At 55.3% G+C, this 20,186-nt stretch overlaps 1 protein-coding gene across 2 annotated transcripts; it reads left to right on the top strand.

The window, feature by feature from the left end:
• Positions 1–2,715: 2,715 nt before the first annotated feature.
• On the top strand, positions 2,716–15,409 carry PHF19 (PHD finger protein 19; the record flags this gene model as incomplete). 2 transcript variants are annotated; one of them, XM_084237506.1, is made up of 14 exons in its annotated part: positions 2,716–2,904; positions 3,366–3,447; positions 4,917–5,012; positions 5,468–5,568; positions 6,017–6,165; positions 7,824–7,919; positions 8,557–8,625; positions 8,813–8,933; positions 10,341–10,408; positions 11,569–11,730; positions 12,238–12,325; positions 12,928–13,013; positions 13,886–13,981; positions 15,067–15,409. In XM_084237506.1, the coding sequence occupies 14 exons, from the start codon at positions 2,719–2,721 to the stop codon at positions 15,407–15,409; spliced, it is 1,743 nt and encodes a 580-aa protein (XP_084093632.1). The 2 variants fall into 2 exon arrangements, with proteins under 2 accessions (XP_084093632.1, XP_084093631.1); XM_084237505.1 differs by having other exon boundaries at positions 2,719–2,904; positions 11,569–11,742.
• Positions 15,410–20,186: the final 4,777 nt, after the last annotated feature.

The raw sequence follows: 20,186 nt of genomic DNA, 5'->3' as shown, positions 1-20,186 counted from the left end.
GGCGCGGGGTGGGCGCCCATCGGCGCGCGGCGGCGGCGGGGATGCGCCCGGGGCGGGGCGCGGCGGGGCGGGGCGGGGCGGGGGCGCGGCGCGGGGGCGGCGCGGGCGGCGCGGCGGGGCTCCGCGGCCGCGGGCTCCAATGGCGAGGCCGGCGCGGCCCCCGCTAATTACATAAGCGGGACGTCAATAATTCGCGGGAAAACGCGAAAAAGATGGCGCCCCGCGCCCAGGGGGCCCCTTCCTGAGCGCCCCGGCCCCTCCCTCCTGCCCCCCCGCCACCCTCCCCCTCCTCCCCGCGGCGCCCCCGCCCCGCCCCGCCCCCGCCGAGACCCCGACCCCGGCCCCGGGCGGACACTCCGCGGGGCAGCCGCGGCCCGGGCGCAGCCGCCTCCGCCGCCGGTGCGCCTGGCGGCCCGACGCCAAGTGGGACCGGCGGACGCGCAGCCTCGCGGTAAGCTCGGCCGGCCGGCGGGGGCTCCCGCCCCGCGCGCTCCTTCTCTTTCCGAAACCCCCCGAGCAGGAGAGACCGGGGAGCGTCTCCGAGGAGGGTTTGGAGTCCCGGGGCCGCGCGCGGGGAGGGAGGGGCCGCCTGGGGTCTCGGAGCGACGGGGGTCCCGTCCGGGGCCCGGCCTCGGGGACGTGGGTGACAGGTCGCTGCTCCCCGCCCCGCATCGCTGCTTCTCCCGTTCGGGGGCGGGGGGGGGGGGTGTGGACACCGACGCGGTGTTGGGGATTTTGCTCACGTCCAAAGTTGGGCCGAGGCGGGACTGGCACGGGGAGGGGAGCTGGGCGTCGGGGCGGCTGACGAGACGAGCGCTGGCACCCGAGGGGGTGCTCCTGAAAGCGGGTTTTTTGGTTTTTTTTTTCCCTCCCGAACACCCTTTTTAAAAAGCCAACGGCCGCCCTGGGAGAGGCCGCGGCGTATGAATCATCCCAGCTTCCTGCCCCCGCCGGCCCCGCGCTCCGGGCGCCGCTGATTTGAACTGGACGCCGAAGGAACCCGCAAACAGGCATTTCTGTGCAGATGGGTTTGAATCAGCCAATCACAGCCGGCGGGGGCCGCTCGGGAGGATGGAGATGCGTGTGGGGGGACCGCCACCCGGCGGCCCGGCCTGGCGGGGAGAGCGCGACGGCCGGGCCGCTCCCAGCCGCGCGGCGGGCAGAGGTGTCAGTTTGGGAACCTGCCGGGCCGAGCCCGCGCGGTCTGGGCTGGGGCCTCGGAGCCAGGTGGCAGAGTGATGGCACGGGTGACGGTGACGAGAGCCATTCAGAGCGCATACCCTACGCAGTCCTGTGTCCTCGGCCCTCCAGAACAGAGGGGAGGGTTGGACGTGGAGGAGGGATGTGGCAACACTGCCCGGCCTGCCCCAGGGTCCCTGACATGCACACACATGGTTCGTTTTATTTACTGACTGATACTCTGCTGTAAGATGTCACCAAACACAATCACACCGGAGTACAAATGCACTCCCCTGAGAGAGACACCGACTCTCCCTGACAGCGCACATAAGGAGTGATGCCCAGCGCCAAGGCAGAGAGGGAGGGGACCAGAGTATGGGGTGCAGGGAACAGAGGCAGGCTGTGTTTGGCTAGCCATGTGGAGGGGTAAGGTGCCAGGTGAGCCCAGAGAGTGGAGAAAAGGATCATGGAGAGAACTTTGAATGCCAGTGAAGGCACTGGAAGCCACAAGAGGTGTTAGGACAGGAGCAGCAAGAAGGGAATTGGTGGTCCTATGGAAGAGTCTAATGGGGAGGCAGGAGAGCAGGGAGTGGCCTGCTTAGTCCTCCCCATCCCAGGTGCCTGGCATAGGTGAATGCAACCTGAGCACTAGGGTCAGGGAACAGTTATTGAATGAATGAATAAATGAATGCATGCATGCATACAAAAGTTGAGGCCAGAAATCAGACCAGGGGGGCTGAAGTGGGGTGCGGGGGATGGAACCAGCAAAGTCAGATGCCAGAAATCCTTGTGCTTGGCCACCTGTGCCACCTGTGACAACTCACTGGTTGAAGAAGTTTCTGTCACTTGTGGGTTCTGGGGTCCATAGTCATACCATTAGCAGAAGAGAGAAAGCAGTGAAGGATGGTGAGAGATAGGTGTGGAGAGATTGGCATAGCGATGACTTAATTGCTTGGAGAAAATTTGCATCTGAGTAAAAGCATAAGCGAGTTTAAATGTCCCAGAATTGGTTTCCATTAAATCATCCCATAGTTGAGAACAGAAAAGGGGATTACAGAGGGTGCAGATGGACAAGTCCAACCATGTCACCAGCCACCCAAAAGTGTTCCTTTCTAGGTGTTTTTTCTGGGCAGATCTCGTGGTAGGGGTGAGGGTGCTCCCTGGGGGAGGCCCTCAGAGAACACTGAGTGTATTTGCTTAAGGGATAAAACCTCCACTTTCAAGTCAGGGAGTGTGGTTCAGGCCCCCTGGGCAGGAAGACTTTGCTCTGTGGCTGGTAGCAGGAGAGAGCAGGACTTTGATTTTCTTGGCTTGCCTCTGACCTGCTGGCTGCTTCCCCTTGCCAAACCTCAGTTTCTCTACTCAAGGAACGGGAATGATGTCGCCTTCGCAGGGCTATCATGAGGATTAAGTGAGATGATAAAAGTGTCTGGCATAAGGCATAGGGTACAGAAATGGTAGTCTCCTGGTGGACTTCGGGAGCAGGGAAGCTGGAAGTAAAACCCTGTTCTCTTTCTCTTCCAGTGGCACTGGAAGCTGATGGAGACCCGAGCTCTGGACTCAGGGACTCGGGACTCCTATGGTGCTACCAGCCACCTCCCCAACAAGGGGGCTCTGGCAAAAGCCAAGAACAACTTCAAAGACCTGATGTCCAAGCTGACAGAGGGTCAGTATGTGCTGTGCCGGTGGACAGATGGACTGTACTACCTCGGGAAGATAAAGAGGGTAAAACTTTCCTTTCTGTTCCCAGATTCAGTAGCTTTCTGCTCCTCTTCCAATCAGTGCAGAGGATGGGGATTGCTGGGACATTCCCTTCTTGTCCCTCATGTTCAAAAACTGAAAATGGAAGGAGCCAGGATCTGCTTTTGTGGGTACCATCCCTAGGGCCAATGCCACCCAACCATTTCTTTAGAGAAGTGCTCTGTGAGCCTACAGACAAAACCAGATTAGAGAGGTTCACAGACCCTCTTGCTGGTGCTGCCCCCCGGGCCCTGACTTCACAACCTTAGGGTCTGGGAATGCACTACCTCCAGGAACTACTTCCCCTGCTAGTCTAGCTCTGCTTCCTGGAACACAAAGAGGGGTCTAATCCCTCTGCTCCCTACAGACAAACACAGGAGAAGCCCATGTCCGGGAGACTTTCCCTCACTGCTTTATTAAGTTGCTCCCCCCTCTCCTTGCCCCAGGTCAGCAGCTCTAAGCAGAGCTGCCTTGTGACTTTTGAAGATAATTCCAAATACTGGGTCCTGTGGAAGGACATACAGCATGGTGAGTATTCCAAATACTCACCAGTATGGTGAGTATTTGAGGCATCCCTTCCCCCCAGGTCCTCTCTCTTCCTCTACCCCCACTTTCCCCTACTCTTCTGCCTCTCCCTCCTGGCATCTGGCCTTGCCCGAGACCCCCAAGCCTTCCCAAGGTGACAGTCAGATTACTAGCTTTGCTGTTGAGTTACAGGAAGGCAGTTTCTAGGGACGATTACCATTAGGGATGGTTTTAAGGAGCATAGAAGTCCCAGAACCCAGCACACCTTCCCTGCTGTCTCCACGAAGTCGTGGCCCATGCAGACTGATCCCGCCCCAGGCCCTCCCCGCCTGAGTTCATTGGGAAAGGTCTGAGGCAGCGAGGATCTCCCCTCTTGGGTTAATCCAGCACAAAGACCAGGTGGTGAGGAAGGACGGGTCCTCTCAGTGGTCCTGGAGGAGAAGGTGGGCTGTGCGCCAGGCACTGTAGCGGGGCCCCAGCACTCTCCTGGGCAGGGGCTTGGCTCCCCAGCCAGATAACTGCTCAAGGGCAGGTGGGATTCCCTGGGGTGTCTCCCAATATGACAACATATGACTGGGTTCGCTGTGGTTCTGGATCCATCACTTCAGGAGGTCAGTGAGGACTTCCCGAGACCCACGGGAAGACTGTCCCCCAACAGGCCTGTCTTGAACGTGTGTTATATGCCACCCACTCTGAGGGCCTGGGGACACATTGCTGGACATGTAGCATTTCTGCCCTGACGGTCCATTCAGGTGGCTGGGGAAATGAGACGGGAGCATACATACAACACAGTGTATTTAATTTATTCACACGAACTTTTCACATGTGGACCTATTTATTCTTCAAAAAGTGCAAATAAAAAAAGAAAGGGCGCTTGGGGGGTAAAGCAATGAACAAAGTTACATTGTTGCGACATTTTTATTTGACACAATTAGAAATGTGAACACTAACTGACTATGTTTTCAAAAGAAGCCTAGTCTTTTACAGTACCTATGGAAATATTTACAGGTGATTGGAGAACTGGAACTTGATTCAGAATAATCCAGGATTGAAAGTTGGTGGGCACAGTCCCAGCAAGATTGGTCATGAGTTCATAATTTTTGATGAGAATGTGCTGTTTATTATATTCTATTCCATAATAAGTATTTTACATTATTTAATATAAAATACTGTTTAACAAATCAAGCTAAATCAGGCAGGAGAGGCAACATGCTAACAGAAGGGCTTGCTATCAAGAGGCCCCAGGTTTAAATCCCCTCTGCTTACTAGCTGAGCAAGTGATGGATGTGGGGGAACAGCCACCACCCCAACTTTAGGATGAGGCAGTAATAAAAAGCATCTGTGAGTGGCTGGGGAGACTCTGCGTTAGCATGTGCTGGCCCAGCCCTCCGAGGCTCAGCGCCTGGAGTGTGACTTCAACACACTTGCGATTCCTGCCAGCCGGACCTGACCGCCGGGCGCCTCTTTTTCAGCTGGTGTTCCAGGGGAGGAGCCCAAGTGCAACATCTGCCTGGGAAAGACCTCGGGGCCCCTGAATGAGATCCTCATCTGTGGGAAGTGTGGCCTGGGTGAGTGTGGTGGGCAGGGTGCTGAGAAGGCCCCCATCCTGGGCCCTCATCCCCCACTGGCCCGTGATGGGCACCTCCACAGACTGTTGGGGCTTCTGCTGGCTCCTGTTTCTGTGGTAGCTCCAGAGGGATGGGGGCCAATGTCTAGGAATGAGGGCTTAGGGAGGGGACCCTTAGGGTTAACTGGGCCTTCTAGAAAGTAAGACAAAGTATGTAGTCTAAGTCAGAGCCCACTGGGTGGAGACGATGGATGGGAGGAGTCAGCACGGAGACTGAAACCAGACCTCTGGGGCCTTCCCGACCAGGGCTAGTGCTGTCTTTCAGTCCTTTCAGTGGGCACCAGCTTGGCTGGCAGGGCGCACAGCTCCTAGGACTTGCAGCAGCCCTTCCAGCCCTGGGCTGACCGCTGGGCCACCTCTTCCCTGTGGGTATTCACCACTCCTCCTCTGCCGCAGGTTACCACCAGCAGTGCCACATCCCCATAGCGGGCAGTGCCGACAGGCCCCTGCTTACACCGTGGTTCTGCCGACGCTGCATCTTCGCACTGGCTGTGCGGGTGAGCCTTCCATCCTCCCAGTCCCGGCCTTTCCTTGGTGCTGCAGTTAGGACCCCCAGAGACTGGGCTCAGACCAGACACCCGGTCAGAGAGCCCCGGCCTTGGAGGCAGACAGCACCTTGGCTGCTTGCCTAAGTGTCTCTGAACCAGTTTGCTCAACTGTAAAATGGTACAGGTGTGCTGTCAAGAGTGGGAGGCCCCCAATAAATGGTGCCTTATTGTTAAAAGAGAAAAGCCACGTAAGTGCCCACATTGGTCAGTTACTATTCTCTTTATTGCTGTGTCTGTTACTTAATATGACCATTGATGGAGATTGTTCTGGGATAGCGAGCACATGGGAAAAGTCTCCTTGAGTCTCTGGCCTTGGGATATCTGGGGCCCCCCTTGAGAGCCCCATATTAACACTGGGGGCCCAGCCAGGGAGTGACCGGTCCTCATCTCCCCACAGAAAGGCGGGGCTCTGAAGAAGGGCGCCATCGCCAGGACGCTGCAGGCCGTGAAGATGGTGCTGTCCTACCAGCCCGAGGAGCTCGAATGGGACTCGCCCCACCGCACCAACCAGCAGCAATGCTACTGCTACTGCGGTGGCCCCGGAGAGTAAGGCTATGGGTGGGGCCTCCCAGAAGTCAAGGGGGGGTGTTGCAGATGGGGGCAGGCGCTGGACCCCCAGATTAATCCCCGGGAACTGGGCCTAAGGGGCGGGGCCCTGGGGCAGGGGGCTAGTGGAGGGTCCTCCTGGTAAGACCCTGAATATCAAGACAGTGGCCAGGGGACTGGAGGGCTGGGTAGTCGGGAGACGAGGGTGGTCATGTTTTCTTGGGGTACGCTGGGTAAGAAGAAAGTACAGAGTAGTGGTTCAGAGCCTGGGCCACACAACCAAATCCTCCTTGCCCTTCCAGCTGCGCACCCAACTTCAGTTACCATAGTTCTCCCACTGCGTGGTAGAAGCTGAGTTAGAGAATTCCAGAAAGGCTCTCAGTGCTTGGCACCTGTGAGCACTTAACAGATGAGAGCTGTTTCTGGGGGTACTGCTGATGTGAGGAAGTGAAGATGAACCTTTCCACTGCTGGCGAGAAAAGATCCTTTGCCTGAGAAGTGCAGGCAGCGGCTGGGTCATGGTTGAGTCATGGCTGGGCATGCTTGGGGTGGGGGGGGTGCTCCAGCAGGGGGTCCTTGCTTCTTTTTCCCTGTTGGCTTAGCCTTCCTGTAGCCATGGGCGGTTTCCTTGGGCTGAGTGCACTGGACAGGTAGGAGGGAGCAGGGAAGTGAAATGGGACTCTGACCACAGGAAACCTAGCCCCTGTCTCTGAATCTCAGCTCCAGGGTCTGTTGACAAGAACTGGCGGGGCAGAGGCTGTACTTTCAGCCTAACTGGGCAACTTGGGCAAATTCCTTGAACCGCTTCATCTCTCAGATGTGATTAAGACCTGGGGGTGGGGGAGCATCAGCTTCCCTGGGTGTTGGGCAGCAGCATCTGGGATCACAGAGAAATGCTTATAGACATGTCAGCATGAAGCTGTGGGTCTCAGGGCTTAATGAACAGAGTTGCCCAGTAAGCATTTTGTTAAAAATGCACCTCTCAGGACCTCCCCCAAAATGGGTAGTTCTGGAGGAGGCCAAGGAATCTGCATTTTAACCCAGATCTAGAAGATTCTGATGCAGGTGGCCCACGGACCACCCCTGGCCAGGTATGAACAAAGCATCACCTGTAAAGAAAATACCTTTTTTTTTTTTTCATTCATAGTCAATGAACAGTTGTAAAATGGCCCTGATAGGGTCAATTTAGTAGCAGGTGAGACAAAACACTTTGCAGCACTGCCCATCAAACTTAGTGGAGCCTTTATTCTGTTAGGAGTTTCCCCCAGGCAAGCGCACCCTGTCAGGGTTGTTTGGGAAGCATTATGGGCCCTCAGGCCAGAGACAGGGGTTCCAGTGTGGCCTGGTGCAAGAGCAAGGGCTTTGAAGTCAGAGGCCAGGATCTGAATCACTATCCACCACTGCTTCCTGGGTGACTTTGAGCAAGCACTTAATCTCTGACTCATCAGCTGCAAGATGGGGGACAGTGACCATGTTTAACCACACAGGCTATCTCAGGCCCTGCTTTGGGGACCTCCCCTGGCCCAGCCTAAGGGCTGGCTAACCGACTCCTCCTCCCTTTCCCAGTGGAGGGCTGGTATATGTTGGGGAAGGTTGCTGAGGCCGATGCCTGGCTGGGGGTGGGCACCCGGGTGACCCTGGCTCCTCTGGCTCTCCAGATGGTACCTGCGGATGCTGCAATGTTACCGGTGCAGACAGTGGTTCCATGAGGCCTGCACCCAGTGCCTCAATGAGCCCATGATGTTCGGAGACCGGTAGGTGCTGATCTGGTCTGGCTCAGCCTTGGGGGTGTGTTGCGGGGTTGGGGTCAGGGGACAGCAGCAACAGCAGTTCTGTCAGGTTACCAGACCCTAGACAAGGAGGGGTCTATGAGAGTGGGTACCATCAACGGGGGGCAACAGGGTGGGGGAGGCCTCCTCAGTAGAGAACATGCTAAGCCACAGCCCCAGTTGCCTTTGACTTGTGGGAGACCTTGGACAAATTCCTACCTTCCCTAAGCCCCAGGCCCTTCAAGGTGTCTGGGGAAGGGGGAGTGACCCAGGCCCTGCCTCACCCTTCCCAGGGCTGGAGGAGCCACTGGGAAATGGATGACCAGTGGGACTACTGACAGGAGACTGGTCTGAGGGGGACCACTGCTACCCCATCCAGCTCAGAGCAGTGTGAACTCAGCCACACGCCCGGGCGGGGAAGGGGTTGAGGTGGAGGCTAGACAGGGAAGGGCAGTATTCTCAGTTCCTGCCCCATCTTTACTCCCCGCTCCCAAGCCATCAGCAGCCCTAAGAGGACAACACTGACTTTGGGAAGGCAGGTGGGTAGTGTGGGGAGGGGACGGGACTGGGATAGGGTGTCAGAGCGCCCCCCACCACAGGCCCCCTCTCCACCCACCCACAGGTTCTACCTGTTCTTCTGCTCTGTGTGTAACCAGGGCCCGGAGTACATCGAGAGGCTGCCCCTGCGATGGTGAGAGTGGGGGCTTGGCCGAGGCTCACCCTGCCCCCTTGTCTCCCCTTCCCTCCGGGAACAATTCCATCTCCAGCTACCAGGTCCCAACCTTGCCCCTGCCCCTCAGCCTGTACCAGGAGGCTCCCGCCCCGGGTGGGCAGGCTGCCACCTCACCCGTGCCCCACCTCCTTGCCCCCTTGCCCAGGGTGGATGTGGTTCACCTGGCCCTCTACAACCTGGGGGTGCAGAGCAAGAAGAAGTACTTTGATTTTGAGGAGATTCTGGCCTTTGTCAACCACCATTGGGAGCTCCTGCAGCTCGGCAAGGTATGCAGGACTGTGGGCTGTCGGAATGGTGGGAGTCCACTTTGCAGCGGAGCCCCCAAGGTCCTGAAGTCTGCCCAGTGTCACACAGTGCAGAACTAGCATCCAGGTCTCTGGGTGCTCCCTCTTTGGCAACGCTGCCCCTCTGCAAGGGTTGCTGGCTGCAACAGAGACCCAGAGCCTTTGAGCTGGTGCTTGCCTGAGCTGGAACTTCCTGACCCAGGTTTTGGCCATGGGTGGGTTACCCCCACCCACTCACCTGCAGGGCGCTGGCTGGAGCAGCACTCCCCAGATTGACCTGCTCCAGATTACCTGCCTGGGATGGAAGGTGAGGCGGGCCTGCCCTCTGCTGGTCATACTTTGAATAGCAGCATTGGGTCACCAGAGGCCTGGGAGCCTGGTCCTCAGGAGTGAAGCAGGAACAAACCAGACCCCAGATGTCGGAGGTGGAGGATGACCTGCAGGTGGTTAGCACAGCTTTGGGGCTGAGTGGGGACTGGAGCTGGGACCTCCCAACCACTTTCAGGGCGGACCACGCCCCGTTTTCCCTAATGAGGCCGTAGAACCCCCTCCACCACATCCAGAGCTGGGCGTCTTCACTGCCCACCGCCCCAAATCCTTCATGGATGAGACCAGGCTTTCAAAAAATTGATATCCTTTAAACTTTTCATGTAACTGCATCTTCATTCACAGTATTTGATCATTTATAAAGGACACGCATATGATTATACCCTAGAGGGTGGAGAGAACTGACATTAATACATATGAAAGAACCTTACAGGTTTCTGGTAGAAAAAAATTTAAGAACCAAAAAGTGTAAGGAAGGAGACTTTTTTAAAAAAATAACCCGCGCTCCCACATCACAGCACCCAGAAACAACTACCAGCAAAGCTCGGGTGCATTTCCTTCCATTGTCCGTCTCTTCTGTGCTTTTCCTTTTTTGCATGCCTTAGATTATACAGTGTTCATTTTAAATCATCCTTTTTTTCACTTTATATTTTATCACAGAATGAAAGTGTTCTCTTGAACGTTTTCAATGGCGGCTGTGTGGCCCCCAGTTTTCCTCTGGTTGGGCATGCAGGCTCCTACCCGTTTGCCCATCATCAGAACAAAGCTGAGTGAACACTGCTTGCGTAGAGCTTTATTTGTGTTTTGTGGTTTGCCCGTGGGATAGCTCACACGGGATAGCATTACTGGGTCACAGGCCTGGACATGGTTAAAGCTCTTGATACGTTTAGGACAGAGATCGCCCTCCCCACTTACCGGTGGGAGATAAGCTCAGAGATTGGGCTGGCAGTGGGCCTCGCCTGGAGGGCCAGCGGCACCAGGAAATGGAGGGAAGGAGGCGACGCGGCTGAGGCTTCCTCAGATACTGGGGCCCGGGTCTGACCGTCCTTCTGCTCCCTTTAGCTCACCAGCACCCCTGTGACAGATCGAGGACCCCATCTCCTCAACGCTCTGAACAGCTACAAAAGCCGGTGCGTGCAAGGAAGAGTGCCGTGGGGCCCCGGGACGCGGGGCTTCCATCTTGAGGTTCTTCCCACCTCATAGCCTTTGCTCAAGCTGTCCCCCCAATCACTTTGACCACATTAGTCCCCCCAGTCCTTGAAGAGCCAGGAAGCACCCTACCTCCTGTGACAACACCTCCCCAGCACCCTTGGTACCAGGCTCAGCTCCACCAGGGGCTGTGCTCCGATCGCGGAGGGCCCCTAGGCTCTGGCCAGGCACTCAGATCAGCCATTCCCCCCGCTCAGGGGTGCCGTGCCCTCCTGAGTCGTCCCCAGCCTGTGCCTTCCCATCCAAATGTCTGAGTTCTTCTGCACACACAGCTGGCACAGCCCTCACTACCACCAGGGAGTGTCTGGGCTCCTTAGCATGGCACTCCAGCCTCTTGTGATCGGACCCTGCTACGCCCTCTAGCACCGTCCCTGGGCTTGCTTGCTCTGCGCGCTCCCACTGGGGCTGTGGTTCATGCTCTTCCCTCGGCCTAGAATGCTCTTCAGTCTGTTTTGTTCCCTTGTTACATCAATACTTACCTGTCAAACTGCTGCTGTCAGCCCATGTTGATGCTGAGGACTAGGGGAGGAACAGGACATGCTTTTCTGAACCCTTGCCACACATATATAAGCAGAATTATCACTCTCCACCTTTCTTCTCATAATGTGGGGCCCAGACACAGCCCTGCTCTTGAGTGCTGAGACCCCCTGCCCTCTGGGGGACACGGCCCCAGGGAAGGGCTGTGTCTGAGCCACCCCTGCCGCTCACGGCAGCTCAGCCATGTTGGAAGGCTGGAGCTGCTTTTGGTCTCCCTGGAGAGCAGAGAACAGAGTGGTGTAGAACATACTGGATGATAGCAGTTCTGCTGGAAGCTGGAGACCTTCTTGTAGGAGGTGGCCTTGGGATTGGCTAAGGCGGAGAAGGGAGGAGCAGCCAGGACCACACAGATGCAGGAGGAAAGACAGGGAGGAGCCACCAGCCACGTGCTTAGCCACCACCTGGGAGCCCTGATCCACAGGGCATTCCGGATTTTCCTCTGGATCCAGGGAGGCAGAGCCTGTAGTTTTAACACTTGACTCTCCTCCCCAGGAGGATGGACCGACAGACTCCAGAGCTTTCTCCTCCCCCTGCCCACCTCCAGGTTCCTCTGTGGCAAGGAGATCAAGAAGAAGAAGTGCATCTTCCGCCTGCGCATCCGGGTGCCCCCCAACCCGCCGGGGAAGCTGTTGCCTGACAAGGGCCTGGTGCCCACTGAGAACAGCGCCCCCTCTGAGCTGCGGAAGAGAGGAAAGAGCAAGTCTGGGTCAGTGCCTGGGCACCAGGGGCTAGGGCTGCAGCCCTCAGCCCCAGAACTGTGTGCTGGGTCTGAGACTGGTGGTGCCCACATGAGCAGCTCCTCACAGCTGGGGGCCCCTCGTAGCACCAGCTAGTGGCCAAGCTGTGCCTGGATCCCACACCCCTGGCTTCCACCACAGCCCCTTACTGCCTTTCTTGGAGGGAAAGCCAGATGGAGGGTCCTGGTCCTTCTGGATGGGGGTTCAGGCAGAGGTGAGGGAAGTCTGTGTGTCAGGGTTCTTTAGCTCCCCCTGGGCTTCGGGACAGGACATGTCTGGGTCATGTGCCTGGAAAGACACCTTGTCTCTGCCTCTCCTAATCCTCCACATAATCCCTCTTTCTCCCCAGAAGACAGCCCCCCTCCTTGTGAAGAAGCTGTCCTCTCACTTATTTCTGGGACCAGCCCTGCCCGCCTCTCCTCCCTTGGGCCTTCAGCCTCTGACTGCACCACCCTCTCCCTTTTCTGTCTCCACAGTTTGTTGCCTCACGAATTCCAGCAGCAGAAAAGGCGAGTTTATAGAAGAAAAAGATCAAAGTTTTTGCTGGAAGATGCTATTCCCAGTGTTAGTCTCGTTTCTACTTCTCTGCTTTTACACCAAGGGTCACCACATATTAGGGATTCCTGTGTAGAAAACTGGGTACCCCAGGCCCAGGTTCCTATTACAGTGAGACAAAGAAAAGTCAGGCACGGCAGGACCACCTCTTTATCTCCCCCAAGTTCCCAAGACGCGCAAGGGGTGGGCCAAGGGTAGGTAATATGCTTGCCCCGCTGCCCAGGGGGATGCTGTGGGCAGCGATGGCAGCCAGGCTCCCATTTCTCAGCACTGGCTGTTTTGGAGGCACTTTGACAACCGTCATTTCGTCCTGCTGTGCTTCCCCATGGTGAAGCTTGTTGAAGCTGGTGTGTTGAAGTTGGGGTAACCAAGGTGCAGAGACGAGAAGGTCATCAGTTGGCTAGAGACAGGGTCAGGACCAGAACCGGAGCAGCCTGGTTCCCGGGTCAGAATGGGGTGTGAAGAGGAGACAGGTCCTGCTCTCAGGAGGGCCCAGCCCGCAGAAGCTCTGGCTGGAGCAGCAGCAGCCCGAGACCCCTCAGCAGGTGCAAGGGTGTCTGGGGGCAGGATGGGTGTGCACTGACCACCCTCCCCCCTCCCTGTGTCCACAGAGCGACTTCACCTCAGCCTGGAGCACCAATCACCACCTGGCCAGCATATTTGACTTCACCCTGGATGAGATCCAGAGTTTAAAAAGGTAACAAAGGACCCAGGAGAGAGGTCTGCCATCTAGAGATGGAGACCACCTGTGTCCCCCAGCTATGAAGGTTGGTTCTGGAAGGGACAAAGCAGAAACCCTTTTGAGGGGATGGGAGCTCCCTTGGGTTCATAGTGCATCGAGTGCCCCAGGGTCTACTTCAGGGCTTCTCAGGGCTCTGGCACCACAATAGCGTCCTGCTGTCAATCTCCGAGGCTTTCCAGGCTCTCCCAGAGGAGCCCTCTCAGCCCCCCACCCTCTCCCTACTAAACCCCAGTGCCTACCCCAGGTTCCCAGGCCTCCAGGGCATGTGCTGGCCCTGCCCAGGCTGAGCTCACTTCCTGAGCATCATCCATCAGGGAAGGACCCATCCACAACCCATCATGTTACCCCGAAATTATTAATACTAGAGAGCACTGAGTACTTTCCTGGGTGTGAGGGAGGGAGCAGGGGCCCCCCGCCTCTGCTTACTTACTAGCTGTGTAAAGTCAGAGAAATTCTTCGACCTCTGAGGCTCCTCCTCTGTTTTAAATATGAGACTCAAATAAGATCCTGTAAACGAAAGCCCTGTGGCCTGGGGAGTGCGGCACCAGTGCCAGGGTCAGGCTCCTTCACTAGCATCTCACTGTTGTCGCCGCCAGGGCAGGGTGGTCCAGGTCGACTCTCTTGACTCCTTGGACTTTGAAGCCTGGCCGGGTAGTGAATGGACAGGCAGGGGGGCAGCTGCAGGGGTGGTGGCCGGGAGCTCAGCAAGGAAAAGGCAGTCTCTGCTGGACAAAGGAGGATGCGAGGGGGCCCAGAGGTGACTGGTGAGGTCCCATGGGGTGTGAGGGCCAAGGCCAATGGCAGGCTCTCTCTCTCATCCCTCTCAGTGCCAGCTCAGGCCAGACCTTCTTCTCAGATGTGGACTCAACCGATGCCGCCAGCACGTCTGGCTCTGCCTCCACCAGCCTCTCCTACGACTCCAGGTATGCTCCCCACCTGATGGCCTCAGATGCCACCAGCAGCCCCCCACTGCACCACCTCCCTCTTTGGGGACACGTGGCTCATTCTGTCTTGGACTGGGGGACCTGACCTGCCATTGTATAAGTCTGGGTTTAGGACCCTCCGGTTCTGAGTCACAGGGGTTCAGATGGGCTGAGCATGGGTGTTCTAGTTGCGCCTCTTTTCCTGACAAAGAAGGTTCTGTGACTTTTCACTGGGTGATGTCAGGGCCAGGTTCTTTCAGTCTTCTTGGCGTGCTCATGCCATGTGTGCCTCCCAGACTGCTTCTCCCAGTCCGGTGTCTGCTCCAGGCCTGTAAGCCTGAGGGAGGGGATCATGGCATCCTGTATAGGGTCTGGGGGAAGGGGCAGAAATGCCGGGGGTGGAGGCCAGCAGGGGAGGGGGACAGCCTATATGAGCATCGCTGGTCCTCAGCTGCGTAGGAAGGCGGTGCTACAGAGCACATACATGCGTTCTGAACTCTGTGGCGCCCTGAAATATTTCAGGGCCTTTTGACCCTTGCAGAAGTAGAATTAAAGCCATAACCCTATAGAAGGGTACCTAGGAGTCTTCATCTCGAACCCCTCTGGCTGGCTGGCTCTGCCATCACCCTGTGCGTTCATTTATTTCCTCCTGTTCTTTGGTTCTCACTAGTTCTTCCGGTCAGTTTCTGTTTCTGAGCATCTGCGACTGTGCTACCTCTTCTTGTGCACACCCCCATGCTCCGCCCCTGCCTTATCCCTAACCTCCTCCCATTTGACTCTTATAGCACAGATGAGTCCTCATCAAGGTCAAGGCAGGGTAAGCAGGGCCTTTGTGCTGGCAGAGAACGGTGCTGGGACTTGTGCACTGCTGAGCCCCTAAATACCAAGAGCAGGTGCTTCCGAGCTGGACACTTCTTGCACCCTGGCCCTGCCCCTCCCAGCTGTGGCTTCTCTGGAGCCTCCTCTGGGGTGTTGAGAGGCTGATCCATGCCCAGGGCCTCAGAGTGTGCTCAGGGAGAGGCGGCACTGCTGTTAGAATGATCGCATCTCATGCCCATCATCCGCCCCTTCCCCTCCTAACACAGGCGGACAGTGGGCAGCCGGAAGAGGAAGCTGGCAGCCAAAGCATACCTGCCACTGCGGGCAAAGCGGCGGGCAGTTGAGCCGGGTGGACGCTGCCCCTCGGACAGCAGTGCAGAGGGGGTTTCGGGCCCAGAGCGGGCAGAGGAAGGCATCGACAGCCACACCTTCGAGAGCATCAGTGAAGATGACTCTTCCTTGTCCCACCTCAAGTCATCCATCACCAACTACTTTGGTGCGGCTGGGCGGTTGGCCTGTGGGGAGAAGTACCAGGTGCTGGCTCGGAGAGTCACGCCCGAGGGCAAGGTTCAGTACCTGGTGGAGTGGGAAGGGACCACCCCTTACTGACTAGCCCCCAGGGGATGCTAAGAGCCTGGGAAACCAAGGGTGAGACTGTGGAAACCACAGGCTCCCCGGCTCTCTGCAGGCTGGAGCGGAGAGGGACGCAAGACAGCAAGTGCCTAGAAGGCTCTTCTTCCCTGTCCGGCCAGCAAGGCCTGCGCCTCTGCAGCGCCAATTCTGCCTCAGGCCCCCTCAGGCTGCTCACCCCTGTCCTGTGTCTCCCAGGTCTCACTGCCATTTCTCAGTGTCCCCACACACTCCCCACCCCCTCAAACTGGGTATCTGCTCCTCTGGGTTTGTGACCTTTTCTTGAAGCCTGAATCTCTCTCTGTCCCCCAATTCTGTGTCCCGTTAGCACTTTCTCCCCCTCTGGGTGTGATCACACATCCTATGTGTGTGTGGCTGTCATGAGCACCTGGCTGTGAGGCATCAGTGCTCCCAGGGGCGCACTGTGAGACAGAAACTTTTGAGAAAGCACGGGTGAAGGTGGGCAAGAGGAGGCCTCACCCACCAGCCTGATAACCCACCTGCCCTCGGAAAGAGGGGGCAAATGAGGGCGGATGCCTCCGTGGAAGCCAGTGTCGCTGGGACCCTGCACCATCAGGATCTGAGGCTGGGTCTACTGCAGAAGGCACCAGAGTCCAGTTATTAAGGCTGAGAGTCAGGGCTGCAGTGTCAGCTTCTGAGGTCCCAGAATTGGTCCTTTCCTTGGTCACACCCCCTTTTAGTTGCCAGCTTAGGAGCTGGGCCTAGCCTTACAACAATCCTGTGGGAAAGGGAGAGGAAGTGAGAGGACAGGAAGCCAAGTAATGCCAATTGCCCCCTCGACAGACCTCACCCCAGAGCCACCACACACACCAATACACATTCACTCCCACAAGCTTCTCTCCATGTGTGCTTTCACCCCCAGGTGTTCACACCCCCCACATACACCCCGAGGCCAGCCTGGTCCTGTTCTGCCTGCGGCCCTCCCTCTTCCACAGCCTTGTGCTGCCACTGAATGTGAAATTCCAGCCTCTGCCCCCTTCTTCGAACTCATAAACCAGCTTTGACCCCACAGGGAAGCACAGGGGTCCCCAACCCTCTTCCTTTCATCCCTTGCCCAGCCCTAAAATTGACAATCATTTTTGGGACAGGTTGGGGTTTTTAAAGGTCCTCTCTGTCCATCAGTCCCCTCAATGAGAAGCTTTTATCAGTGGGAGTATAAGTAGAATTCCTAGAACCAGCATTCAAACTTGAACCTGTCTGGATGGAAACCAAAAATGGGAGGGGAAGGAAACCCCTCATTTTTGCTGCTTCCAGATATTAGAAACTGACTCACTAGATTGGAAAATGGAAAGAAGTGCCTTGACTGGGGAGTTGGGGGGGGTGGGGTCACTGCACCACATGGGACTGGCCTTGCCAACTGCTGCTGGGCCACCAGCTTGGCTGGATTTGCCAGGTTGACAGCTGCAAGGTAAAGGTGGCAGAACAGTGAGGTTTTCCTGTGATTAGGCTGACCCCTCCACACCTGTGTGCACTCGGCATCCCTGGGATAGTTCAGATGCCCTTTGCCTCAAACCTCAGCTCCTCTAGTGCCTTTCAAGAGGGACCTGGCTCCTGGGCATGGCCCACTCCCTTCCCTCCCTTCCCTGGCATGGGCCAGGTAGGGACGAGTGGGTTTGGGCACCATCTCCCCTTCTCTGCCCCACCGCTGCTGCCACTGAACCTCCAAGGGGGGCCAGGTATAAGGGGAGCTGAGAAACCAGACCCCAGTACAGTAGGAGCGTGGGACCTGGGCTCCACTCCAGGGCTTCCAGCCTGCCTTTGGAGCACAGCAGCCTCCCAAAGCCTTTCTGGGCTTCTGAGGACGCACCAAGGAGCAGGGCTGTCAGGGCATCTGCCCCTTGCCTGTTCAGCCCCAGGAGCTCTAGGCTTGAAGAGGCGAAGGGGTGGGGCAAGTGCCTCCCCCCCTCGGGAAGTCAGCATAAGGCCTACTAGCAAGGTCACCCTGACTCCACCCGGTGTTTCATTCATAGCAGAAAATAGCTGTGTTACTGCCAACTGACCTTATGATAACCTTGTGCACCTTTGAGAAGATTTATGGTTTTGAATTGCTGCTTTTAATAACATTTGTTATATTAAAGTTATAATTAATGTGTCTGATTTACTATTTAAAAACTCCCTTTGGAAAATTGCAGGCGTTCCCCCTAGAGAACTCTCAGCTGTTGGATGGCAGGAGGAATTGGCTCTGGTTTGTCTTGGTTTCCTGAAGGTAGAGGTGGAATGGCAGGACCCATCCTCTCTCTGGCCACCATACCACCCCCTCACTGCCTACCATTCTCGGCAGTGTTCTCCCCCTTACCACAGGAGGATGTGGAATCTTTTTCTACTGTGAGTACCTGACCCATGGAGACAAGAACAGTAGCTGAAGGCCACAGAGAAGTGAAAGGTGGAACGTTAGAAACAGAGCCTATTAAATACTTAAGTGCAGGCACTATCAAATTTTGCATAGTCGGCACACAGGCAACGCAATCCTAGAAGTAGGAAATGCGTTCTAGACCTGGCTCTGCTGCTTGTAGCCTGCCCACTTTGGTCAGGCTTCGGGCTTCAGTTTCTGCCCTCAGTGCTAGGTAACCCCTGCCGTATTCAGCTAGCTCCTCGGTGGAGAGGGAACCCATCACATCTACATGTGACTAAATTTTCCTAAACCTGAGGCAGTTTGGGGAAAAAGAGACATGAAGGGCTAGGAAAAGCCAGCTACAGGGAGGTGAAGGTCATGGGTTCAACATTCTGCAGTTTCAGGGGCCTGTCCCTTAATGTGGCCCAAAGTGTGCCTTAATGTGGCTCCCACTTTCTTCTCTCATTCCTTCTGCTTCAGCCCTTTAACTGCCCTCAGAACAAAACCATAGCGGGAGCCAGGGGAGAGCGGAAGTTGAGTCTCGGGGCTGAATCAATGAACTGGACCGGAGTGGATGGCACAGGTGCCAAGAGACCTGGGTCCCAGCCCCAGTGCTACCATGAGACCAGTGGTCCTCCCTGGGCTGGAGCGTGCCTGGTGCTTTGTGGTTTGGCTCAGTGTGTACAGATCTTTAGCTTTGGAATTTAGAAGCAAGATATTAGAAATCTCAGTAATTCGCTCAGTCTTAAGTTACTAAAATATTTCATTCTTCACACTCTCTCCTCATTATAGATATCTGAAAACACTGTTTTAACAAACAGGAATTCTATGCTTAGTAGTAGTTACGAAGAACTGTAGCCTATACGGAATATTTAAATTTTAGGAAACATCAGGGAATGTTCATCATGGGATAATATTCAGATATCCTAGCAAGGTTAACAGTACACAGAATCGGGTCAAAATTGTCAAATCAGTATTTATTTTGTTCCCCAACCTTATTTCTTTGAACACTATTCAAAGGATTTGTATAAAGAATACTATGTGTAAAAACTTATTTCCAAGAATAACACGGTTTGCAGCAGGCAGGGCAACAGCATGCTCACGCGCTTGTGACAAGGCAGTGATCCCAAGCGAGACTGATTTAGTGCTAGTCTGTCTCTCTACATGCTCCTGTCTTGGTTCTCTTCACCTTAACTCTGCACGTCAGTGCTTTGTACTTATTTTCTATTTGCTGAAGGTGGATTTCTCTAAACCAGTAACATCTCTGTACTTTTAAACATTAGTATTCACAGATAATTATAATGCTTTTTCTCACTTCTCACCTGATTTTTTCTGGGGATGCTGGATTCAGAAAGAGAAATGCTGGGAAGGAGTTCATACATGCAAACACTAATCTGGGCCCTGGCCCCAGCTTCCACAGCATTCTGGGAGGAGGTGCAGGAGAGGGTTCAAATCATGTACTGGAGGCACATAGAGCCTAAAAATCATTGAACTCCTCTCTGTTCCCTGGTCTGTAGAATGAAGATGCTATTACCAGTCTCCTGATCTGTGGGGAAAGATAAACAGTGCAATGTATTTTTAAATGCCAGACCAACTGACTACATAGAAGTTTTAAGAACTAATAACTCTCCCTTTACAGGTAGCTACAGCAGGTTCGGTGGCTCTTTGGCCAATGAAGGTTATATCCAACCTCTTTGAAAAAAGAGGCAATGAGAGCATCGGACGTGGGCTCAAAGCCTAACTCTGTCACTTGTTTTAAGCATCTGATGCTCTCTGATCTTAGGTTTCATCTGCAAAATGAAGATAGCAATGAGGTGAGGCATGGAAATCAAATAATGTTAAGAATCTAGGATGGGACCTGGCAGGGAGAGCTGGCATCCTCACCCCTCCTATAGTCAGCTGTGTCACTGAGGCCAAGGCCACCAAGAAAGAGTTTCTAATATGTGTGGCAGGCACGAAAATGACCCAATGAAGGCTACAGCGAGAAAGAAAAATCTCCTTGGAATTCATCCCACATGACAGTTCAAGGAAAAAGTTGGATTTTGCCAATTCCATAAATTAGAAAGTACCTGTGGACTGTAGAGAAAGCTTAGTTATTGAAATCCTTGAGTTTCCTATAATAATCTATAAAGAGGAGACTAGCTTAGACAACTGGCTTACAAACTTTCAAGAAAAATGATAAAACGAAAACAAATGCAATCTTGAAGCTCACAACATAAAAAACAAAGCAGCACAATAGTACCAGCTGCAGTGTGAGTGGGGAGCCCCCGACCCCCACAATCCCAAGGCACCTCCTGTCAGCACTTGGGTTCTGTGAGCAAGTGTGAAAGACTGATCTAGCAATTTCCCGGGGTTATTTCCTGCCATAGAAGGCTTAGGTTCAAGGCTCAAGTGAAAAGGTGA

The sequence above is a fragment of the Talpa europaea genome, assembly GCF_964194135.1.
Source record: "Talpa europaea genome assembly, chromosome: 7".
Lineage (NCBI taxonomy): Eukaryota > Metazoa > Chordata > Mammalia > Eulipotyphla > Talpidae > Talpa > Talpa europaea.
Note: the sequence above shows the minus strand (reverse complement) of the source record. Positions and strands in the feature narration are given on the sequence as shown.